This window comes from Pterocles gutturalis, unplaced genomic scaffold, assembly GCF_000699245.1.
Source record: "Pterocles gutturalis isolate BGI_N339 unplaced genomic scaffold, ASM69924v1 scaffold4742, whole genome shotgun sequence".
Classification (NCBI taxonomy): domain Eukaryota; kingdom Metazoa; phylum Chordata; class Aves; order Pterocliformes; family Pteroclidae; genus Pterocles; species Pterocles gutturalis.
The window spans coordinates 1-24,985 of NW_010107747.1; the positions used below are offsets into that span (position 1 = coordinate 1).

The 24,985-nt window shown below is 49.5% G+C and overlaps 3 protein-coding genes across 3 annotated transcripts in view; 1 reads left to right on the forward strand and 2 right to left on the reverse strand.

Annotated features, from left to right (window-relative positions):
* Positions 1-27: 27 nt before the first annotated feature.
* Positions 28-2,054, reverse strand: IL10 (interleukin 10; the record flags this gene model as incomplete). The annotated part of the gene is made up of 3 exons (XM_010088204.1): positions 1,905-2,054; positions 471-533; positions 28-180 (listed from the first exon to the last, which is right to left on the reverse strand). Coding segments are annotated over exons 1-3 (366 nt in total), but the record flags the coding sequence as incomplete, so codon positions are not given.
* A 14,839-nt stretch (positions 2,055-16,893) lies between these two features.
* Positions 16,894-18,809, forward strand: LOC104472499 (interleukin-20-like). Its single transcript, XM_010088205.1, has 5 exons — positions 16,894-17,052; positions 17,164-17,229; positions 18,002-18,154; positions 18,553-18,627; positions 18,732-18,809. Exons 1-5 carry the CDS (start codon positions 16,894-16,896, stop codon positions 18,807-18,809), a joined length of 531 nt encoding a protein of 176 aa, XP_010086507.1.
* Positions 18,810-22,636: 3,827 nt separating this feature from the next.
* Positions 22,637-24,985, reverse strand: part of PIGR (polymeric immunoglobulin receptor) — a 6,735-nt gene continuing 4,386 nt past the window's right edge. Inside the window, exons 7-11 of the mRNA XM_010088206.1 lie at positions 24,816-24,958; positions 24,146-24,264; positions 23,664-23,789; positions 23,451-23,509; positions 22,637-22,768 (exon numbers count right to left, since the gene is read on the reverse strand). Coding sequence (XP_010086508.1) covers positions 22,637-22,768; positions 23,451-23,509; positions 23,664-23,789; positions 24,146-24,264; positions 24,816-24,958 — 579 coding nt within the window. The remainder of the gene's footprint in view (positions 22,769-23,450; positions 23,510-23,663; positions 23,790-24,145; positions 24,265-24,815; positions 24,959-24,985) is intronic.

Below are 24,985 nucleotides of genomic sequence, written 5' to 3' on the forward strand. Positions count from 1 at the left end.
CACCCCGCGATGCTGAGCCCCACTCACACAGCGTCGCATGGTCGCCTTCAGGCTGAGCAGCAGGTTGCCCAGGTCGCCCATGCTCTGCCGGTGCTGTGTGCTGGTCCGCATGGCTCCGGGCAGGACCTCCTCCGTGTAGAACCGCATCATCTCCGACACCGACTGGCACCCGAAGCTCCCCTGGGGGGGGGGGCACAGGGAACTGTATTGGGACCAGCCGCCAGCACCGAGGTGTGTGGGTGTTTTTTAAAAAAAAATCAAAATCATGGTGGTGGTCAGGGTGCTCGCTGGCTGCGGGTGCCGTGGGGGGGTGACTGTGTGTCAGCCCTGCCGCAGACACACGTGTTTCTGCTTGGCTGGAGAGCTGTCCTCACGTGGCATTAGGAAATGCCCCAGTTTATGATCTGCTTCCTTTCTTACAAAGTACTGGCCAAAGGATAAGGGATTTAAATGAGAATTATAATTTTTACCTTAAATTCTTCCAGCAGTTCGGAGCTGAGCAACTGGATGCTGAGTTCATCATCTTTCGATTGCTGTAGAAGGATGCAATAGAAACACGAGCTTTACTTAGGCAGCCAACGCTTTTTCCCTTTGCCCTACCAAAAGATCCTTCTGCTTCTCTGCATTTCTGGTCTCTCAGAAGCAAAGGCAAAGAGCACACTCGTGTGCATGGCACCGTAACGCCGGGCATGGGAGTCACCGCTTCTCTGGTCCGTGATCTCACCGTGTGACTACTGTTAGGTCAGGGCAGCAAGAGAACAAAATCAGAAACTTCAGCACCACCGATTTCAGGACTGTGAAACTCCTCCCTCCGCTGCCAGCATGCTCCCTTGGCTGCAGAGGGTGTTTCTGAGAGCGCTGATGCAAACCGCTCCCCAGAGAGGGGTCAGAGCCACGGCACCCCCCAAGCGAGGTATCGCCCCAGGCTCGCCGGGCGGGAGGGTTGAATCCTCCCAGTTTTGTTATCTCTAAGTCTCCAGTCAGCAGGGGGAAAGGGCTCTGCAGGGGGTGTCTGGGGGCTCTGCAGGGGGTGTTCATTCTTGGGGTGCCCCTGTTGCACCATCAGCTCTGCAGTGGGGTGGCCTGGACCACTCACAGCATCAGCCCTGGTGCCAAAGTTTTCCTGAAAAGTTAAAAATATTCCTTCCCAACATTAAGTGGGAGATTTACAGCATGGTTTAAATCTAAAGTCTTGGCTGTATTCATTTGATAACAAATACAAGCCATGGCATTAGCTGGAGATTTAATCTGGAGAATATTGTTTTATTGCTAAAACACACTGACTCTAAGTAAAATAGTAACACAGATGTGACCAACCCTCTCTATCAGTGCTGATGCAGTGACGAATGCTCTGAGCATATCTTGTCCTGCTTTCTCAGCACCCCTGATGCTCCGTTAGCACCGATGCGAAGCCGCGACCTTTTACAGGCTCCACGGCAAGTGCTGGTTACTGCAGCGCTTCTCCAGTTGTAAAATACCGTGTTCAGGCCTTTGTGGTTCTTTCAAATAAAAAGTCTGTAGCAAAAGATTTCCCTTTCCATCTAGCCTTGATTTCAGCGAGGCTGGACCTCCTTGCCCTGAAGAAGAGACTATTTCCTTCCTATGAATTGGGTGAATAATTTGCTCTGCAGCACTTAGGGGGATGTCTGGAAGGTTCACAGAGATTCATTATGAAATCTCTTGAGTTCATTGTAACTAAAACTAGGAAGAAAACTCTTGCGTGTTGTCTTTCAGCAAGCGATGAAACCGAACTTCTCTTGCTCACCCCATAGCACCAGAACCACCGCATCATTTCTGCCGGGAGGAAGCTCTCTTCCCCCTCATCCAAACCATTGAACTTAAAAAAAAAAAGAAAAAAAAAAAAGAAAAAAAAATAGGCAAGCAAGCAGCAGGATTATACTTACAAAATAATCCTTAATTTCCTCGAACTTGGTCCTCAGCTCTCTGAGCTTTGCAGGCAGGAGCTGCGGGAAGTGCAGGCAGGCGGGCTCGGCGCGGGCAGGCAGGGCGCAGGCAGGCAGCAGCAGCAGCAGCAGGGCTGGGCAGGGTCGCATGCTGGGACAATGAGCTGCTTGGCTCCTGGGCCAGCTCTCGGGTGAATTTCACAGGAGGGTTAGGAGCCAATCTGCAGCCTTCACCTTGATGGAGCCCCTAATTTATACTCTCAAAACATCGCTCAATTTCCTCTCCCCATTTCCTGGCGAGCAATATTGGGGTTTTAAGTCATTCATTAAAACCAAATGTCACTTGAGTTTCCCGTCAACTTGGGTTTCCTGTTCTCTTGACCCCCCTCCTCTCCTCACACCCCATCAAATCTTTTGTGCTTAGACTCTGCATTTTTTTTTTCATTGCTTGCTTCTTGTAAATTTAAATGTGGCTAAAGAGGAAAGCTTCAGATGCAACGCAAAGAAGAAAAGGTGCTGTGTGAGCTTACTTCTGCATTCTCACAGTTACTTTTTATTTTTAGATGAATGCCCTATTGTTAGGGGAAAAAAGGTGTTTCTATTTTTAAAGCTCCACATCAAGCCTGCACTGAGGATCCCAGCAGCCTGGCTCTTAATGAACCTGCACAAATACACTGTCACTTTCCCTGGTGTTCTAATGCTCTACTGCAAACACACACAACAATCTGAAATCTCAACTTTTATTTTTTTTGTCAGTTAACACATGTGTCTGCTGAAGTCGATGCGAATTTTCACTGCCTTCAGCAACCTCAAAGACTGTGCTCCCAAAGCCCAGCTGGTGTTGTGCCCGAGTGCTAACGGGATTAATCCTGGGATGTGCTGGGATGCGGTGGAGGAGCCCAGCCTGGTGGGGACACGTTGCTGCTTGGATCCCTCAGTATCTCAACATTGGTGTGTGGCGTTAAAGTCTATCAGCAGGTCAGGAATATTTGTGTTTCTGGCTCTTTAATCCTCTTTCATTTCCTAGAAATGGAGACTAGCCCCATCCAAGAAACCCAGTGCTGGCTCTAGGACCGGGGTGTGCTGTGCTATCGGGGACGTATTGTCCCAGCTCTGATAAAATGACCATTGCAGAGCTGAAGATAACTCCTCCGATATCTCCCTTGTTTTCTGCTTTCCTCTCTTTCATGCTCTCTTTCTATATATATTAGCACACACACCCCTGCTTCCTTGTGATAAAGACTTCGCTGACTAGTTTGGGAGCCTGTTATCCAGGAAAGAGAAAGTGGAGATGAATTTGGCCTTTCTGAAATCAGAGGGTTTTCTTTGAAAGCTCCCGTGTTCTTTTGGAATAGCGCATTCTTCCCAGCCTGCCTCCAGTACACCACTTCGGACAAACCACTTCACCTCTCATTTTCTTCTCTGCACTGAATTTCTTTTTAAGTTGAATTTGCAAACCTCTGTGAAGGAACTTTTTGCCAAAAAAAAAAAAAAAAGCTGGAGAAATGCAAAGTATAATATGTTACCATATATTTTTATAATTTTCTTTTTAGGAGCAAAAGGAGGAATGTTTGGTGTACGTATGTATGAGTAAGAGTAAAGCTGATGAAACGTCAGTAACTGGAGGGGTTGAGGTGGGGACAACGTGGGATTTTGTGTCCCGGTTTGTTTTCCTTTTGTTGTTGGTGTTGCCCCTTCCAGAGGCGATGAGGAAGCCTGCTCCCGGTGAATCACTGCAGCTCACTGCAGTATCTGAATCACGGCGTGTGTCATGAATTGGGTGACCCATTTCTCTTCCCCTGCTCTAACGCGGCCGTGCGGTTTCTGCCCTTGACCGCCTGCAGCAGCAGCTCTGAGAAAGGCGAAGAGCGAGCAGGGGATGGCTCAGCCAGAACCCAGCAGTTCTGAACTCAGCCCCTTTCCCTGGCGGGATCCCGCCTTTCTCTGCTTCTCTCCTTGGATCCCACCCTGGGACATTTTTTGCTTATTTTGGGTTAACTCAAATCTGCCACAGGTCGGTAAAGCTTCACTGTCAAGACCTGGGTAGCTCCTTAAATTGCATCAGGGTGTTGAAAGGGATGTGGTCAGGTCCGTGGGTGCGATGCTGCTGGGAGCCGGTGCCCTGGTGAGGGTCCGTGGGCAGCCTGACCCTGGACCAGAGCCCAGCACTAGACCTGCTCCCTCCGGTGAAGGATGCGGCCCCAGGCACCTCCCTGCACATCGGGTCCCCTGCAGCAGGGGGGTCACTCTCAGCCCCAGCGCCAGGTTCAGGTGCTGGTATTTTTGTGGGATGCAAAGCGAAGGGTCTTTGGGCATGTGGGAACCTCCTCCATCACTGGCGGGAGCTGGCGCGGGGCCGGGAGCCTCCCTCCTTCCTGCCCAGGAGCTGAGCCAAACTTCTCTTATTTTGAGCAATGTGCAGGTCTCCATGAAGTCATTGCAGTTTGACACCCGGAGCATGCAGAGCAGTTTGCAATTCTTGTGCAATTCCCTCCTCCCTGTTTTGGAACCTGGTTTGTACTTTTTTTTTTATTTTTACATGAGCGTAAGCCAGCTGTGTCCATTCCACAAAGGAAACTCTGTCCTGCGCACGGCTGATACTCGGCTGTGTTTACCTGTGTTTCCTTTGCCGTGTCAGAGATCTTGACGGTGCAGTTTCGATCTGACTCACTCGTGCTTACTGCTGTGGAAACACATTGACTCGGCAGTACTACGAACCGGCTGCATGAATGAAGAAAGCACCTTTTCCTAAAGAGTGCCCGGGGGGGGCGTGGGTGTATTTCTAAACCTTTAGGAAACAGCTTTCACGTTTGCCAAGAAGGTCGTTTCAGGAAGGAAAGCCTGTTACTCAAAAGCCCTTCAGGCACTTTTACCCCACCTCCCACAAACTTCTAAGAGCTGTGTGTTCTCAGGAAATCCTCAGCAGGACAGTGGAATTGCATTTCTGCTTCTCCTCCGCAGCATGGCACGGGGACAGGTCTGTCCTGGACAAGCTGCGCTGACCCGACCCCACAGGGCTTGGGCTGGGATCACTCCAGTGGTCCCATCCTCTGGAGCCGGACAGCATCCCGTGCTTCTTATTAAAGGGGCTGCCTAGGTGTGTAGCTTTTCTTACGTGAGCGTGTTTTTACTTTTTTTTTTTTTTTTTTCCTTCCTGGTGTCTCATTGCTTTCAGAGAAAGGAACATTGTGTGTTTTATGCACTGTCTGTTCCAGATATAGCTTGGAGGATCCCCTAGATTTCCAGGCCATCAGAATGGTGTGTTTCTTTCTTTCCCTTTCAGAAATTCCCCATTTCTCATCTCTTCAGACCGGGGAGATCTGCTGTCTGTGACGCTCTGGGGGAAGCAGAGTCTTGGCGGCTTTTTATTCGCTTTGCGTAAAGAGAGGTTTTGAAGCAATGCCATGTGCCCTCTCTGCATCCCCATCGCTGATGACTAACAGTTCCTGATGGCTGGAGCATAAAGTGGACTGCTTAGTTTATTTGTTTGGTTTTGTTTTTTCAAGATTTTTTGTTGTTTGTTGGCAAGGCGTGGCGTTGGATTTTTCACTTCTGGAAGCCTGCTGTCTAGCACCATTGTCAGAATTTGCAATGTGACTCATGTCGACCTCAACAAGTAAATCCCAAATTACTCTTTGGAAATTTAACCAATGTCACTGTTCCCTCTTGTAATATCTAAGTGTCCAGAAATTGATTACTAATCATGGACAGAAGACATTGTTATGACTTCTGATGTGATTTCTGTTATGACACAGAGAGAGCCCTACATAAGAATTTCTTCGAAGGTCCAGAACTTCCCTTTGATCTAAATCAAGCTGGAATCTTGACCTGAAAGCATCAAGTGATGGGGACTCCCCTCCCATCTGTAGATTCAGTGTTCCAGTGATTAACTGAGAAATATTTACACTTGTTTAGTTACATGCATAAACCTCCCAATATTTGGAAGTCTGCTGCAGCCTGGGAGGCAGACAGAGGATAACATCCCTGTTTAATGTCCTATTAATGGGGCTTTAAGGATGCTCCCTGACAGCCCAGAAGAGCGAGCTGCTCTGTTTTCCCAGGTTGCATGTACTTGGCTGTTTTATGCCACCCTGCAAGGGGTGCGTGGAGTCTGGATGAGGTTGGTGCTGCGGCAGCACCCTCTTGTTGCTGGGGCTCCTGTCGAGCCCATGGACACAGCGTCAGGCTATCTGGGCTATTTCCCGCTCCGCAGGGGAGCAGTTGCAAACAGAGGGGTTATTGCCTTTATTCTCTTTTCTCCTGAAATAAGTTAAGAGATTTTCTGACGCCCACAGCAATGTCCTGTTTCTGTCCGTATAGAGATCGGTGAGATCTCGGCGCTGGTGTTTAGGGAGCAGGGAGTGGGTTCTCCCAGCAAGCAGAGAGGATGAACAAGGCTTTCTCAGAAGAATGCTGTATGTTTCCAGGTAAGCCAAGAAAGTAAAAGTGTGCAAAATTGGTCAAGTATATGGTCCATCTTGACTTACCCAAATACCTCTTGCACTGCTTTTTTTTTTTTTTTTTTTTTGAGCATCCTACGGAGGCATAGAATCATCGAATCATGAAGGTTGGAAAAGACCTCAAGGATCATCAAGGTTGGAAAAGACCTCAAGGATCATCACGTCCAACCATCAGCCCAACACCACCTAACCCACTAAACCATGTCCCAAAGCACCACATCTACACATCTCTTGAACACCTTGTTAGCACCTTCAAGCTAGGGGTGACAACCTTGCGAAGCAAAAGTTTGTCTTTGGCTAGTGAGTGGAGTAAAGCCTTTGGTGCGTTCTTGGCTTCTTCTTATCAGCAAGGAATAGGACGATTGCTGGTTGCCTTTCTACAGCCGAGCCATTTGAGACATCCCAAGGCTTTCCCTCCTCAGGGCCTTTAGCCCAAGGGATGTTTCTATATCATGTTTCTAGCTTGCTTGTTGGTTCTAGTTGACTTCAGGGTTCTAAATCATGTTCTAGCTCGCTTGAAAGTTCTAGATCAAGTTCTAGACAACATTCTAGTTCACTTGAAAGTCTGTGGCTCTAGGTCGGTTTCCAGGCTGGCTTGGGGCTCCATTTGGTTCTGAGGAGGGGGGGACCTACTTCAGGGAGCTGTTTTGACATCTCACAAGGATTTTGAATACTTGCTGCTGATGAGAGCAGGCTCAGTAGGGGTTTTCCTTTTTAATTTCTTCTTTTTTTTTTTTTTTTTTTCTTTTGTCTTGTATGCTTTTTTTCTTCTTTGGGGCTCTTTGGAGTTGAAGGCCCAGAGGATCATCCCATCAAGCTGCTAGCATGATGACTTACCCTGCCTCTCTGGACCTTCTTTTCGCTGGAGGCAAAATTGGAAACTGGACAAGCTCCTACTTGCCCATCTCCTTTGCAGCAACTGCTTGCCATGCTCCTGCCCCAGAGATCTTGCCAGCCTGCCCAAGAGCCTTGTCGAGCTGGCTTTGACACCCACTCTTGTGCCCAGAAGCAGCACCTCAGACAGGGCAGCGGTGGCTGTGCACCTCACAAAGGGCTCAAGACCTCTAAAGGATGCTCCAGTACTTGCACCTGTAGCTGCAAATGCCAGGCTAACCCCAAAGCTGAAGAAGAAACAGAGGAATCGTGCCGGCAAGACTCAAATCTCCAGTGTCACTTGCCTGCGATTTTGAGCAACTCCTGTCTTGAACAGGTCATTTCGTAAGTGCCTTTTTGATGAGTTTCTTTTTTCTAGTTTTGGTATTACTGGGGTGTGTGGGTGTTCTGGAGAATATTGTCTTTGTCATGATTTGGCATCCACACTCTGACCAGTGATACAAACACAAACTGTTTGTAGTTATGAATGGTCATAAGACAGAAACTAGTTATCACGGTTTGAGAAATCAGATAATGCAAATGTTGAGAAATCCCGGGCTTTTTTCTTCCACCCCCCATCACGCAGATAAGCACGTGCCACAGCCGGCGATGCTGCACGTGGTGGCGGGGCATCCCCGGTGCCGCCAGGGATCCTGCAGTATCCCCGCTGCTGCCGGGGGATTTCCCTGCATCCCTGCCGTGGTGCTGCTCTGAAACTATTACTGTGACAATGCGATGGCCCCTGCGACTCCCCTGCCAGCTGTTCTGCACAGGTTGAAGCCTGGGCTTTGAGCCAGTCCGTTATTCAACCAGAAAAAAAAATTGTGATGGCCGAGCAAGGCTGTGTTCAAACCTGGCGTGTCGGTGGCCCCTCAGAGAAGCCAAGGCAAAGGGAGCAAGTTTCATGATGTGGATTCCCAGAATAATCAGCCCAGAGGCTGCTGCTGACACTGCCACCCTTTCAGAGAAAAATGCAATAAAATAGAATTGCTAGAAGTTTTCTTTTTTCCTTTGAATTTGTTTATTTTGAGGAATTTCTAATTAACAGCCTCAGCACAGGGTGTGCATCCAGCTGTGCCACGGGCTGGGGGAGGAAGAACAATCTTAGCTTGACCTCACCTATGTAAGCAGAGATTTTTTTGATTAGAAAAGGATCCAACAGATGTGCTTTTCAGAGGGTTTTAAATATTTTGTTTATAACTTTCTACCTCCATGTGTTCTGTTTTGTCTTTTTTTTTCTTTTTTACTCTTTTTTACAGAGAGAGCAGGTGATGCAACCTGGCTGCTTCTCCTGCGAGGTATCTTAATTACAGAGACCCAAAGAAAACATGAACTCGAGTTATGAGAGCAGCAGAGCCCAGCAATTGAAAAATCGATTACTGAAATCGCATTGCTCCCAGGGGTACGACCTGCTTCCCTCCGCGGGAGCTGGGTTGTCTGCTCAGCACGGCTCTCGTCGCTCTGCTTTGGCGATTTGCCTGGGATTTATCTTTTTTTCCCATGTTTTCTCATTTCTACAGGGACATGTATCGTCAAACAACGTAGGAAGCAGCGAAGCCAAGTGGCTGTGACCTGCCAGCAAGAGCCCTTTCTGCTGTCCTCGCCCTCCCGTTTCGCTCTGCCCTCGTGCTGGGGCTGGAGTGGGCAGACCCCCCGTCCCTGCCCGCCGGCGGTGCCGCTGTGTGGGTTCGCACACATCCAGCACCAGTGAAACCAGCTCTGGCCCCTCATGGTTGTGAAATTGAGACTGATTTGAGTCCTGGGTTAGTATGTACTGAAGGCAATATGAACCCAGCCAAAATCGAAACCTGTGCTGAAGAGCCAGCATATGTACAGAATCCGCAGCTAACTTACTGAAACAGGAGTTTCGGTTTTGGTGAAAGCTAAATCTATGAGGCTGGCTATTGGAGTGATTCATTTGCTCCCCAGTTAATTCAAAAATGGAGCTGATAGCAGCGAGGACTCAGTTTCTCCTCTATTAGGCATCATTTATTGCCTGCACCGTCAGCACGTTTCACCCTCCTGGGCAAACCCAGGTGCCGTGTGGGACAGCCGGCTCCATCGCGTGCTCAAATCCCAGGCCAAGCTCAGTTTGCTAGAAAATGCCCTGCAAACCTTTTGCCATTACATCAGTTGTTAGTTCTTCTGAAAATAAGGATGGGAGGAACACCAGAGCTGGGTGATCGGTACAAGTGTACCAATGGTCTGGCATCCGCCCTGCTGATGCTGGAGGCCGGTGCTGGCCCCGGCGGTGGCAGTGTCAGTGTCTGTGATGGGTGTTTCTCTTCTCTCCTGGGCAGCACTGTGGTTTTTTTGAAAAGCTGTGCCATCCAGAGCTCTGTCTGAAGCTCTGCAGGAGGAAGTAGGGGTGGTTTGATATTTTGGTGAAGCAGCCCCTGTGCCCAGCAGCGACCTTGCTGGCTGTGCCCTGTGGATGCTCAAGGCTTTGGTCTCTGCTGCTTCCCTGCGAGTGCAGATGATTATCGCCGACAGCTCTACGCACGTGCTGGTGTTCTGTTATTATGTGTGATTATTTTTCTTTTTAGATCTCTATGTGCTGCAGACAGCACCTGATAACTGATGCCATTTTCTGTGACTGCTCATTTGAATTTCAGCTTTGGTTTTCTAAGCATGAACAAGCCTTTTACGAAGAAGAGCCCATTGGTGGGGAGCAGCACCCCAGAACCACCGGCACAGGCTCTTCTGTGAGTCATGGGAACATCCATGGTCTTCAGCAGGGGATCCCCAGGCTCACTATGGAAAATCCCTATCCTTGGAACGAGCTATTTTCTTCAATTTTGGCTCATTTTAATTGTGTCTTCTCTTTGGTTCTCTGTTCTTTTAGACTGCCTTTTACATTGGGAAAAATCTTTCAGATTGCCCAATTTCCAAGGTCCAAACTTGTTCCATCAACAGCATAACCCTGTCTCCACAGGAGCCCCCCAGGACCATGGGAACAAGGGAAGCATCACGATGGCTGGCAACGGGAATTAGGATTGGCGTGCTAACTGTGAGAGAGAAAAAAAGTTTGACATTAGAAGCAAGCACAGTAAACATCTAAATTCTGCAGGGAAGATGTGCACGGGGTCTTCTTGTGGGTTTTAAAAGTGGAAGTTTGATTTGCTTAGATCATTTTTCATAGTCACCGATCGCAGCTCTCTCCCTCGGAAAGACCTTTCAAGAAAGTTTCGTTTCTCTGCGAAGTCTTGGTCCTCCCAGCAGCATGCAGGCCAGCACGGGCGCTTCGCCGGCGGCTGGAAATCTCGCCTGTACTTTTCTTTTTCTCTGCATTGGCATTGCCGTTGGCTTAGAGGAGCCCAATTGCTAATATGTCAAATGCCCACATCAAAAAGCTTCTATAACCTCCTGGAAACCGAAAAAGCCTCATTCATTAAGCCTAGGTTTCACCTCTTTGGCAGACTCGAGTCTTTGAAACATGAGCACGTTTGGAGACCGGTGCACATCTCAGCATGGGCGTCGGGCTCTGCATCGTTCTCTCGTGGACGCTTTATGAGCACGTTTGGAGACTGGTGCACATCTCAGCATGGGCGTTGGGCTCTGCATCGTTCTCTCGTGGACGCTTCTGTTCCTCTTCAATGGCGTGGCAGTGCTGTTCATGCAACTTGGCCCCAATTCTTGCTGAAATAACCAATTTCCTTGTAATGGGGGGAAAAAAAAGAAAAAAACAAACCATCAAAATGCATTCTTTAACTGGGAAATCTTCTGAAATGGTCACAAGAGAGTGACATGTACCCAAGCAGGGAACTGCTAAACCTTTGGGATAACTCCTGAGCTGTTGCAGTTCTGGGGTGAAAATTTCCCAAGAGGAGTTTGATTTTTCCATCTGGTTCCTGACATTAGGGGGAATGTGTCTGACTCCCCTGGTCCCTAGCATCACTCACAGCCCGTGCACTGGCCTGGTCCTGAGCACAGCAGCATTTTGGCTGGAATTGTCACTTTCTGAACATGGGCTTTGCAGGCAGAGGGACCCCTGGGCACAGAGGGAGCTGCTGAAACCCAAGGAGTGACGGACAGTTGAAGAAAAGCTGGGAGGAGGTGCTCTTTGGCTGTATTATTAACCAGTGACGACCTGAAATATGCATTTCCCTTTGGGGAAGATGCCATTTGTGATAACCAAAATACGAGTTCGCATTTTATCAAAGCAGGGGAAGCAAGTATCTAACCTTCAACGCCCCCCACTCCGATGACTAAATGAATGGTTTTCTGCAGAACAGATATGTCAGCGCACAAGATCCCCCACCACGCTTTTCCCCTTCCCCAGAGGTGAATCCTTGAGGGTGGGGGGAAAAAAAGCACACACACTTTTTTTTTTTTTTTTTTTTTTTTTTTTTTTTTACCCTCTTTGTGTGAAATCCTGGCTTGACGGCAGCGCTGCCATTGGTGAGTCACACTGATGAGTGTCACATCTGCTCCGTGAAGACGGTGGCTGAGGCACTGTCATTTTCTGTGACGTGCAGCCCTGCGCAGCCAGGAGCTGGCTGTGACCTGACTGAGGACATCCAGCGAGGACACCGTGGGCCTGGGGCCACCCGCAGCAATGGGGGGATGCTCCCCAGGGGAGGGGGCTCCATCTCCCTTCTGATGGGACACACACCTGGGGACATCCTGGGCTGTTGGTGACAGGAAAGGGCAGAAACAGGGACAGCCATGGGTGATGCCCTAAATCAGGATGCTTCAGACATCGTCTCAGGGTTGGGAACACTCCCAAAGCCTCTCAGCACTGAGAGAGGAGCTGCTTTGCCCACCAAGGGAGATCCTAAAGCTGCCGAGAGCCCTGTGCACCATGAGCTACTCGAGAAGAAATCCTGGAAAGCAGCTTGAATTTTGCTCCTATGGCTTTGGACATCTCCTGAATAAAAGTTGTGTTTCATGAAGCTGAGCCTTGCTCAGCCTGTGGCTCCCTAAAAGGCAGTGCTCAGTGTTTGATTTTCAGAATTATTCAAGCGGTTATGGTTAGAAACGTGACCGAGAAGAGGGCACACGATGTACCACACCTCTCAGCCGATAACTCCTTGCAGAGTCTTTTTCTGAGTCATTTGATGAGTTTACCGAGAAAAACAATTTTTTTACTTTTGTCAGCAGCATTGCAGAGCTGGGGCTGGGCGAGCGCTGGGGCTGGCAAGCCTGCAAGGAACCGACCCCTGGGTTCTGGCCATAATGAGCTGCACTAATTAAGAGGGACCATAGCAGCCAGGCAGCCGTGGAGTGTGTTTCCATCACAAAAAGCAAAGCACGTCAGCGCAGAAGCTGATGGAAAGGATGGGGCGGGTGACACCATCTGGGTGCTGGGGTGAATTCCTGGGGTTCGAGAGAACCCTGCCAGATCAGCACTTGCTCCACCGAGGTTTGAAATGGGCTCTGGATTGGAGAGCCAGGTGATTGACAATTACACCTCTGATTTTTAAGGTGCTGAGAACTACTCGGAGCTGCAGCACAGCCAACCTCACCATTAGCGCCCAGCTGTGATCAGGGTAGGGCTGTCTGACAATTTACACCACTGCAATTGTGCAAGAAATTACTCCAGGTGCATACAAAAAAAAGTGAAAATATTTTCTTCTGCCCATGGAAACAGAAATATACTCCTTTGGCAAGGGTTTTAGGGAGCTAAGTATTACCCAGAGAGATGTAAATCCCTACAGGTGTTTTTGTTCCAGGTGGCTGGGCTGGTTTTTGCGGATCTTTTCCTGAAGCATGTCAGGAAGAGTTCCTGAGGTCAGATACTGTTGCTGGACTTTGTTATTAACACCCAATTTTTCTTTTATTAAAATTACTGGAGGGATTTCTGACATTCACGTTGTCTAGTTCTGGGGATCTGTGTACAAACCATCATCAGCCTCAGATCTGAAATGCTGGTGTACCTAAAAGTGCTGTGAAATGTGAGCAGTGACAAAGAACGGCAAACCAAGAGTGGTCTGTAAAGGATTATCAGATCTTCTTGCAGCATGAAACTGCATTGAAATGCACGGTTGAAACTGGTACCTTATAGCTCTGAAACACTTTACTGGAAATCGAGTGTGAACGTGTGCCTGTGGTCACTTCTTGACAGCAGGGCTCCTGCAGATCAGAACAGCTTCTTGGTGCTTTTGGTTGGTTTTTGGGTTTGTTTGGTTTTGGGGTTTGTTTTTTTTTTGAGGATTTTTTGGGATAAAACAAAAGTTTTGGATAGTTGAAGCAAACAAACGAGGAGCTGGGTGAGCAGCGGATGGTGCTGGGCAGGATGCTCACGCAGCGCACGGCGAGTGCCGCGCACCGGGCAGGGCTCCGCTGGCAGTGCTGGAGCGGGGCCGGGAGCTGCCGCCGAGTTTCCCCGACGTAACCGGCTGTCAGTGAGTAGGTGTCTCATCTCCTGTCATGCTCCTGGGCTCTCCAGGAATGGCTGCTTCATGAGTCATTTCAACAAGCCATTTGCCTGCACAGCTCGCTGCTCTCATTGCGATGCTCCCGTCACCGCAGCAGCGACGCGATTACTCTGCAGTGATACGAATGCGGCCGACTCCGTGGTGGGGAGAGGCTGGGCATCGCGCCTGGTTGGAATCTGTATGAACGACAAGCTAATGGCACACAGGGCTGAGTTTTTCATTCCCCAGCACGGTGGTGGCTGGCTGGCAGCCCTCTGTGCCGCCTTTGCATGTTGTTTGGGTCGTAACTGCTTCTGGTGTGCCCTGTCGCAACGTTCCTGCTACCAAATCCCAAGGGAAGAGCCCTGCCCCGTTAGCTGGGAGCTGTCTGGAAGGGCTCCCGGGGACAGGACCGCTTCCCTGCACCCAACGCTGCTGTACATGAAAGGCTGGATGGTGCTGGGAGCGCCTGGGGGAGCCAGCTCCCATTTCACTCTCTGAGCTTATCCACATTGTCACGCTGCTGTGTTTCAGAAATCCCTATTTCTCCTTTTCCTCTTCCTTCCCAGAGCATATGAGAAATGGGGTGCTGTTTTATTGTTATTTTCATGCTGCTGCAGCTGGCAGGTAGGGGTGAGGCCGCCTGGGGCGAGCCAAGCCCAGGCGATGCGCTTCCATCGGGACTCGGTCCAACGCATGGCGAGGTCCCTGCTGATGCCATCCCAGCTGCTCCCAAAAGCAAGGGTTTCAGACCTCCCCCAGGTCCAGCACTTGGGGTGATCAGTTGCCATCATTGCACACCTAATTTTTCATTCTTAATTTTTAAATATCTGGATTGCCCCCCCCCACCCCCCGCCATGGTTTTTGTCCTCCTGTCCCTTGCCGTGAGGATCATGCCATTGCCTCTGCTCTGCACCTGCCCAGGACCATGCAGAGCTCTGTGACAGAGCAGAACCTGGATCCCCATAATGGACATTTCACTCCTGTTCTCCTCTCACCCCAGCATCTTTCCTCCCCCAGCGTGGCTGGCAGTTTTTAACCCGTAACTGTTTCTTGCCTGCTGGCATTTTGCTGACCTGTGTCAAGTGTCAGTTCCCTTACCAAAAGGAAAGAAAAAAAATCAAATCCCTTCTCATCTGCAATTTACATAATTAAGTAAGAACTCGGTGCCTCTTCCCTGGTTTCCCCACCGAGGCTGGGTGTGCACCAGGATGCCCGGGAATGCTGCGGGTGCTGCTTCCTCTGCTCCGAGTGAAAATTTTGCTGCAATTACAGGCAGCAGCCGGGAACTGGAGGAGGAAGGCAGAGACCAAGAGCCTGGGGCTGTTGAGGCTCCCTCCAACACCTCAGCAAGGGCAAATGCAACCTGCTGCAGGTCTGGACCTGCCTCTTTGGCTGCTTTACAGCACAAAGGCACTGGGATGAGGGAGGCACGCTTCGTGCATTTGGGGCAGATTCAGCAACACTGTGACTAGCCCAGGCATAAAATCTATTTGCCTAGTCTTTCCCAGAAGACAGAGATACACTCAGGATTGAGGTTGGTTATGAGTAAATTACTCACACAGCAAAACGTTACAGAACAGCCCTGGCCCAGGGGCAGCGGCACACAGAGGTACCTGTGCTGCAGCAGGCACGCGCTCGGGATGCTGCTCTCACCTGGAGCATCGCGGCTGCTCCGGAGGGTGGCTGTGCCGCCTCCATGCCCTCTAGTCCATCTGACCTTCCCTACTGGGTACAGGTTGTCCAAGAAGTTTTTTTTAACTGGTCTGCTTGAGGACCTTGGGTGCATCGGTTTTTCTCAGCAGCTACATCTCGCAGCAGGGTAATCAGACACTTTGCAGTCAGAGTCTTTGCTTGTGGGTAGAACTTTCCTGCTGCTGCTGCGCTGGGGCTTTTAAAGGTTTTTTAAAGGTTCCTTTAAAAGGTTCCTCAACCTTTTTTAAAGGTTCGAGTGACATGTCTATCCTTCTGCAGGGTGACAGCTTTGGACTGTGCATGACAATCACCTAAATCACCCATGTGACTTGTCCTGGCACTGCGGCAGCAGCTCTGCCATCCCGCAGCCCTGCCCTCTCATACCGGAGCATCTCCAGTCCCCAATCACCAGGGACATGCCCATGGAGATAAGTGTCCCCAGCCTGAGGAGCAAGCCTGAGAGCAAGGTCCCCCGTACCCAGCGGGTGATGGCCCCATGTGCCAGGTCAGGGATGGAGAAAGCTCTTGCCAGCTTTCACAGTCACACTGGTTTGATAGCACTCCGTGTCCCACTGCCAGCAACCCTCCCACCCTGGAGGGTCTGGACCACTGGCATCCCAGGGAGGTGATGCTGCTTCCTGCATCCCAACGCTGCTGTGGGAACCAGGAACGGCCCCTCTCCAGGAGAGGTTGGGCAGGGCAGCTCCGTGCTGGGGGAAAACCCCAAGCTTGGCATTTCGGGATGTAACCCCTGCGATGGTCCCTCCTTTCGGTCGCATCCTTGTTCCCGACTGAAAACACTGTGGCAATGCCAGGATTTCCCGCCTCCGTAGGTTAGGGAAACAGCTGTGGGGGAGAAAGCTGGTCCCTCTCACTAGCTCATTAATTCAGTAAATTACAAAAGGAAACACATGCTGGGAAAAGCAAGAAAAATCCCAAAAGTTAATCCAAGAATTATTTCCTCCCGATACCTGGATAAAAACACATTCTTCAGAGCTCTTCAGGTCAGACGTCAGTGACACAGGTGAACCCACATCAAAGAACAAGGTAAAATACCAATTTTATCCTTTTGATCTGTTTCCTTATATTCCTATAATGTGTCTCTGAAAGGCTTTTTTCCATTAATAACCTTAATTTTCAGTGCTAGCAGAACTTGCATTTCAAGTGTGCTATTGCTGAGGGAAAGCAGTTTCTTTTGTGATGAGACTTTGGGATCTGCTGCTTTCGGTCAGTTACCTCCTGCTGCTTCTGAGTCAGCAGCCGTTTAAAAAATTGGTTTATCTGTATTTATTTTTCTGATTAAAATTGTTCAGAAGAATTTTGTCTATTTACATGCAATCTTTTACCTTTTTTTTTTCTTCTTTTGAGATCTTCTATTAAATATTTGATTTTGTCTGATTTTTTTTTTTTCTCTTGCACATGGGGAGTAAGGAAGAAATGGGTAAGAGTTACTGGTCAGTGGGTTTTTTAATACACATACACATGTACAAGTACTATATAATATATGTATATTTTCCTAAGCATCACAGTTGTGTTATTTAGGAGAGATAACGAGGCAGTATTGTCTTCCTTGATCAGGTCTCCCAAGCATCCCGCAGCAGCATGAAGGCATCCCACTTCTTCCTCTGCCTCCTCTCCATGTCATCTTGGTTGAATTTGATGCCGACGGCTGGGACCAAAATCTTCCACATTGGAGCCTGCAGCATTTCCATGAGTGTGTCTGAGATCAGGTCTGGTTTCACTGCAATTAAAGCCAACATTGTAAGTATTGCTCCGGGCTCCTGTGGAGCTGGGGAATCTCTTTGGTGGGCTGCCCCTGAAGCCCCCCTGGAGCCAGCACATCCATCACCATCTCTGTCCTCTCCCATGCAGCAAGCCCGGGACCCCATCAGGACCCTCAGCATCTTGTCTCGCCCGCACTCTCTGCACAAAGTCAAGGTAGGTGTCCTTACCTCACCCCCAGTTTTTCTCTGAATAATTTTGACCAGCTGGCATCCCGACACCGGTCGCAAGGTGTGCCAGCTCGGGGAGCTGGGGGAAGTCGCTCAGTACCATGACTTCTGAGTTCCTGCGAAATACAGACGCTGGCAGACAGCGCAGGTCAGGGAGGATAAAGTGATGCGGATCACGTATGCGAAAAGAGGTGGGTGTCCCGCTGCCAGTTCCTGCACCGGGCTTTCACCCTGACTGGCTTTCCAGAAATGGTGGGCAGAGGGTTTTTTGGTTGTTGCGTGTGATACTCCGGTTACAGGAGCTTTTGCTGCGGTTCCCCACCACCGCGGTCGGTGGAAGCATAGGGAAGTGAGTTGGGATTTGGGTGAAAAGCTATTAAAGAATCTAAAAGCAGGTGGAATATATTATAAATAAATATTTTCCAGCTCTCCTACACTCAAACACGCTAGACGTGGGCCACTACTTCAGGTCTCAGCCTCTAATACCCAGCTAGAAATCAGCTATTTATTTTGTTGACTCAATGAGCCTTGCTGAGGACAGATATCCTGGCAAATCAGTCTAAAATAATCACCTCTGTAAGTTATCGATTTACAGCAAGCATCACTGAAAAAGCTTTACATGAGTCAAAACATCCAGCTGTGCTCCGCTACCGTGCTTGGTGCTAGAGACGGCTTGTTCTAGCAGAGGCAGAAAGGCTGGCGATTACAGGTTTAAAGTCCTTTGGAAAACTTTTTAAAAATGAAATTTATTCCTTCAGTCTTCAGAAAGATGCTGCGTCACCCATCAGCTCTTCAACTTCTACGTGGACAAAGTTTTTAAACACTGCAAGACTGAGGACTCGTACGTCAACCGGAAAATCAGCAGCATCGCCAACTCCTTCCTCAGCGTGAAGAGGAAACTCGGGCAGTGTGTAAGTCTCGGGTATTGCTACAATTTAGTTTAATCTGTTAGTATTTGGTATATAAATAATCCTAAGCATCTAACAGAGTTACAAAATCTTTATTTATAAATATGGTTTTTAAAAGAACACAAAGAAACGTGATGTGAAGAGCGCGTATGGCCACTGAGAAGTGTTTGTACTTGCCCCCTGACTAGCAAGCTCCTCCGTTAGGTCTCAAGAACAATATTTATCCTGTCCTGTCTGTTGAAGTAAACTCTGTTCTTAGCTGCAGGCTGATTTAAGGCCTTTCCCACAGTTTAACGGGGTCTCAGTCTATCCAGTAATTTCCAGCATAACTGGAAAGGGATCTCTTATTTTTAAAAATGAACCAACCCCCCAAATTAATGAATTCTCTCTTATTTTTCTAGCATGAGCAAAATAAGTGCACTTGTGGACAGGAATCCACTGAGAAACTGCAGCAAGTACTTGTGAACTATGAGGGGGTAAGCTGATGACTAAGTCCAGTAATTATCGCAGATGTTCAGATTCTCTGTCCATTGGGTTGTACCGCTCTCTTTGCTTACAACCTGCACCTTTATCCTTTCAGCTGAACGTCACATCTGCAGCAATCAAATCCCTGGGCGAGCTGGACATCCTGCTAGACTGGCTGGAGAAATCTCCTTAGAGAGCAGAAGGCGTTAACGACCCGCTAACGAAGCTGCTGGGACATTGCACAGACCAGTGGTGAGCGGGCGAATAACGGACTGTACCAGTGGGGCTTCTCACCGATCGATCCCAGCTCTGTGCAGCCACAGGAGAAGGCATCCTGCATTCGGATGGAAACATCGACTTGGATCAAACCAGCACAGCACTCGCTTAGCTGACTTCTGTCAAAGGATGCTCTCCCAGCGAAAATCTAAAAGGGCTTCTCTTGCTAGCAGACATAAGCTGTGATCATTTAATAAAAGTATTGTTTAAGTTATAAATTAAAAAAAAGAGTGCTGGAACTACCCCGGTGTAGCTGACGCTGCAGTGCGATGCTCACAAATCTGGGCTCAGCCTTACATGCCTGCTGCCGCCGATTGCTCTGGCTGAAAGGAGGTGCTCAGGGTGAGAAATGCTTCCAAGAACAGGTCCTAGCAGGTATGTCAGGCCTTAGAAACCTGTGTTTCCTTTTGAGATGATATTTTTCTGCCTTATCAGTAAAATACGACTTTCTATGCAAGATATGCGGTTGCTGAATAAAAAAAGGCTCTTGTATGTATCATGTAGTTTACTGACAGTCGTAACTTTTGTGGAAAGCTGTTGCAATTACTGTAAATAAACCCCATTTGAAACCCTGCTGAGTCTGTTTGTCAAAATTCTGCGGAATTACATGTTTCTTGCTGGCGAAACTTTCTGATTTCACCATGGTGCCCTTTCGTGGCAGATAATGTCACTCCTGGTGATGCATCCCGAGGTGATGCATCGTTCCTTGCATACCAGAGAAACCTGAATGGTACTAAATCACCCCAGCTTGTCCATGAGATCATTTTTATTGTGCACGGTGTATAGCTCTGGTCTGTTTTCATCCCTTTTGGGCTCTTTTAGCCACCAGTGGCTACACACCCATTGCTGGTACCACTGGTTCCGCATGCTTTACATCCCTTCTCCACTGTGTTTTCCCACAAGGTGTTAATATGCGTGTCACTGCAGTATCTGGCAATGGCAGAGGACTAATGTGTTAGCAGATGAACCAAGACCACCCAGATCATCCCTCCAAGCAGCAGAAGGTGTTATATACTCCTGGTGTCAGGGCACAGGTAAATGCTGCTTATTAGCACAAGCTGCTTGGAGAGCAGTTGGATGTTTATGTCCCTGGTAACACTCCTAATATTTCAAGTGATAAAATCTTACCTCTGCATCCATTAGATAAAAGGCTTGAGTAAGGCTAGAGGGAAGTCTCTCAGGGCTTTGATTCTCTTAATTTGCTTTCTCATGGGTTTTTTTCAGGGGGACTTTCATTTGTCCTGCTGCCAGAGCATGAACGGGTGAACCCATCAATGGGTGAACCCATCAATGGGTGAATACATCAATGGGTGAACACATCAATGGGTGAACCCATCAATGGGTGAATACATCAATGGGTGAACACATCAATGGGTGAATACATCAATGGGTGAACACATCAATGGGTGAACCCATCAATGGGTAAACCCATCAATGGGTCAATACATCCCTCCACGCTCTGCCAGTGTTCACAAGAGCTGATCTTTCAATGCCGTCACCCTTGGAATCAACCATTTAAGAATCACATGTCTTGTACATACCAGGATTTTTGTTAAAACCGTTAGGAATGAAACAGTGATGCAATGAGACACCGCAGCTTGTCACTGACCGAAGGAAATCAGTTGGCATGTCTGGTGAGAACTGGTGAAGGAGATGGGGATGCTTGGGGAGGTCCCTGTGGACCCATCTGTTGACTGTGGTGGTGTCTGGACCACAGCTTGAGTGAGAAGTGTGTGCGTGGGGGGTTTATTCCACATCCTCAGTTTACATTGTCACAATTATTATTTATCAGACTTTATTGATTTTGTAACTTGTTTGGAGGGTTGCATGCCTCAATCCATGCACGTTTTATTGCTTTCATGTCAAACTAAGTTTATACTTTCCCACCCGCTGTGGCAGCCCAGGGACGTGCCCCTTTGGAAATGAGATGTCAGCAGTGCGAAGGAGCAGGAGCCGTGGGCAGGCAGCTGCTGGGGCTGCGGGGTGCAAGCACAGCTGGCTGGCAGGATGCTCAGCCCACCCACGCGTCTCTGCCCCTGCACCTCTCCCGGGATTTTGGCTCATTCTCGCTGCTCCGGTGCAGGAGGAGCAGAGCTGCGACAGGGATGCCAGCGGGAAGGGTGAAGAGGAAGCGGATTTGCAAAGGGAGAGCGAAAGGGGTTTTCTCCTCTCTGAAATTTCCAAACCTTAGCATTCTCCTGCAGCTTGACAACTTCTCACCCCTGGGGATGTTTCCTGAGCTCACGCCTCTCCTATTGCATTGGAATAATCCCTTCACTGCCGGCAACTCCGGGCAGGCACAGACCTGCCCTGGCTCCCCCGCACCTTTTCTGATATCTGAGCCCCTTCCCCCTGTGCTGCCAGGGGGTGCAGCCCGGGAGAGGAGGCAGATGGGCGATAATGGGACATTTGGGGCTGTGCTGTCAGTAAGGTGATGACCATTTCAATGTGGGTGCGAGAGCAGCCCTGAAAACACAAATGGGATGAATTTGTCTGTGCAGTTTCTGCCCCTCTCGTGGCCAGGCAGGCACCAGCCCATCCAATTCCTGGTGCTCAGGGAAAATTGCTTCTCTGCTTTCTCACAACTTCTTCATCATTGCTGCTTCCTACGTTGCTTTGTCTGTGGGGTGTTCAGCTTTCTGTACCCACACCTGGCTGACACCAGCAGTGTCGTGCTGCTGTTTGGAAATTCATGCATCAATAAATTGCTTTTCCCTGTTTAGTCATCCACTCTCGAAAATAAGACCAAGAGACAACATTTAATTACAGCCATCCTCATTTCTGCCTGGATAAACATGAAGCCAGCCAGGGATAATGCATGAGTGATGTGTGGCTCAGGTTTATTGAGCAAAGGGGGGGTTTTCCAGGGCACCCTCAGCACGATGGCCCCATGGCACAGGAGCATGGACTGGGCTCGGTTGTTCCAACTCCAGGTCAGAAATGGGAGATTGTTGGTTCAGCTGCTCTGGGGAATTTGTTCTGCAGTATGCAAATGGTACAGCGCCAGTGAACACCGGTGCCTAATCAGCTACATAGGCTGCTGATGGGCTGTCACACTAATTAATGTCATGCTATGATAATTGATGAAAATGCAGGAGACACATCACTCAAAACACCTCCATTAATGGTGGGTTCCTGGTACCATTCTGTGCCATTTGCAGCACCAGATGTGATGCTGTAGTGCTGCAGCAAGAGGAGGAGAAAGCTCCCCCCCCAAACACCCCTTCCTGCACCCCTTGGGGTGCCCTCTCTCCGCACCCTCCCACGGATGGCAAGTCCCCAGGTCTGCTGAAGCCAGAGCCATTCTTTATTGCTTGTGCATAGGAACATGTCAGACCACGTCTGGTCTGCAGGCACTGCCCTCTGGATGTGAAAGCTAAGAGGAATCAAAAGCGTGAGCCGTTGTTTTAGAGAGTTTTCTAGCTGCCTTTAAAAGAAAATGAGAATTTTTTAGAAATGTCGCTTCTGGTCTTTGAGAGCCCCCCTGTGCTGGTGGGGCCGGGGCAGTCGGTGGGCTGAGCCACCCAAGCCCCTGTCGTTTCCCAGTTTTCTCGCTCAGACCAGCACCCCCGTTTGACGTCAAATCATTTCTCCTAAATCACCGCTCAAAGCTGAATTTAAGCAAAAAAAAGGTGCAGATATAGCAAATTGTGGAAGCAATATACAGTGCTGAATGCTGATGTCTTGCTCTGATCCTCAAGGTAGAGCCGATCCCAGTCGCTGCCACCTCTTGGTCCCTCACCTTCAGACCTGTCCCTCCCGGTCTGGGGGGGACATGGCCGGGGCAGCACTGTCCCCCTCAGCGCTCGCCTGCGGGATGCTGCTGGAGGCGAGGAGGAAGGCGGAGTAGGCGAGGTCAGCATCTTCCTTGGAGCTCTGGGGGGGACAGGAGGACAGCATTATGTGGCTGTTGTGGGTTAGGGACCCTGCAGCATGCCTGTCCCCCATGTCACCACCCAGCTCCCCTGTCCTGAGCCTGATGGGCATTACTGGTGTCCTGGTACCGCTCAGAGTGACTGTTGTGCTTTTTGCATTACAGTTTGAAGGGGATTAGCGGACATTCCTTTGCAGAAATACACTGGAGAATTATCTCTAGGCTTGTTCCCACCCTAATTTCCTTCACACAGAACTGCCCGACCTTGTCGATTCTCAAGGCAGGCAACAGCTGCAAATGCTGTTTAATTAAAACACGGAGCTCCTGGCTCTGCAAAGAGCCTCTTTATCGCTCCAGTTCAGCTCTTGGCACATCTGCTTATCCCAGTATTTTACATTTACGGTAACAATCCAACCTCCCTGTCACTACCTGAGGCTGCTGGTGTTCTGTTTGAAGCAAGGCGACTGCTATTAATGTCTTTGCTAAAATGTGGGGTCAGGAAGGGGTTAAGGTCCCCCCATGGAGGCTGATCTGCTGCAGGTGGCTGGATGCAGGTAGGATGGGGAGCACCTGGGTGTAAAGACGGCCCCTGGGAGAGGACAGCTCCCTTTGCAGAGGCTGGAGGGCTGCCGCGGTGCCTCCCAGACCCACTGACCTCAGTGGGTCTCTCCCACCTCCTCTTACCCTTTTTGCTTTCTTTGCTTCAGCAGTGCTTGCCGGGGGGGCCTTGGTGGTGATGAACTCTGCAGGGAGAGAAAGGGAGGTGTGAAGGTGTGAGGCTGTCGGTGAGCAGGTATTTCTGCAGGTTTTGCAGGGTCCTTCTGCAAACCCACCCCCCCCAGCACCTCTTGCCTTGGGGCTGGGGATGGAGAGCAAGCCCCTCCGTCAGCAACCTACCGTCCCCTCCTATCTGCGTCTCCTGGGTGTCTTTCTCGCAGATGGTGTTGCTCGCGCTGTACCCCTTCACGCTTTCAAAGTCCGACATGCTGATGTTTGTCCTGTAGCTCCCAATTGACACCAGGTCTGTTCAGAGGGGGGAGATAAATCCCCCAGTAAATACCCCAACAAATGCCCAGCACCCTTGCTCAGAGTCGGTGCAAGCGCATCGCCTCTGACCCGCCTCTGTGCAAGGAGACATTGTGCAATGGCACGTGCAAAGCCCAGGAGGGGTGGTCTCGTCTCAGCCCGGGCACCCTGCACAAAGCTGGGTGCTGGAGCTGTGGATGGGGTCAGGGGGAGGAGGGGGGTCCCTTGTCTGCCCAGCTCATGGGGGTACTGGGGAGCAGCTCAACCCAGCAGGGACTGCGGCACGCACAAGGGATCGCCTTTGTCTGGGTACTGCTGATGTTTCTCGAGAGGTTAGAAAGGCAGAGACTCACCAGATCCCTTCAGCTGCCTGTATTTGAAAATGGCAAAAGCTGTCGTGAGGACCAGGAGCACACCACCAACGGGGCCAAGGACCAAAGCCAGTGTGTTGGGGCCCTGGCTTTGATCAGAGCTGGAATGGAGGGAAAGATATGTCACCAAGCTGTGAAATGCTATTTTTAAAAAAAATTATTCAAGACTGAATAATATAAATGAATTTCCAGCAGTCTAAAATCTGTACATGATGGTAAATCTGAGTGAGCAACGATGCAGTTCAGTGAAGGAACTGGATCCCAGCACTTCACAGGGGCTGAATATAAATGCAGGACAGAGGTTGTGCGAAACCGGCTGCATCAGCAGCTTGGTTATAAATGTGTGAAGGAGAGCTCTCTAATCTTGACAGAATTATTTTCAATTAGTTTTTCTGTCCCTCGATCTTTAATTGTTCCCTTCTGGGACTGTATTTTCTTGAGCTAGAGACTAATCTCAAGACATCTTGCCTTCTCCTGTAAATTTTTGGGTTTTTTTCCCTCTGATTTTTTGAGCTAAGCTCTTTAAGGACAAGATTTTGTTGTTGTTGTTGTTTCTAAACTACCCAGTCAGTGTGCAAACACAGTCCCAACAACACCTTAAAATATAAACTTCACCATGATAATAAATGACAGAGGCTTGGAGAGAACAAACCTTTCTGAGCCAGCTGCGCTTCGCACCTCCGCATCGCCGGAGGCTCTTCCTTGGGGAATAAAGCCGGGCTCAGCGTGGCTGGGGGTGTCCACGTCCTGGTTGACATGGCTGGGGGGCTCGGCGTGGCTGGGGGTGTCCACGTCCTGGTTGACATGGCTGGGGGGCTCGGC

Coding starts and splice junctions, on each gene's coding strand:
- LOC104472499 (XM_010088205.1), top strand. CDS start 16,894: ATGAAGGCATCCCACTTCTTCCTCTGCCTCCTCTCCATGTCATCTTGG. Junction 17,230..18,001: donor ACTCTCTGCACAAAGTCAAG/GTAGGTGTCCTT, acceptor TTATTCCTTCAG/TCTTCAGAAAGATGCTGCGT. Junction 18,155..18,552: donor AGAGGAAACTCGGGCAGTGT/GTAAGTCTCGGG, acceptor TTATTTTTCTAG/CATGAGCAAAATAAGTGCAC.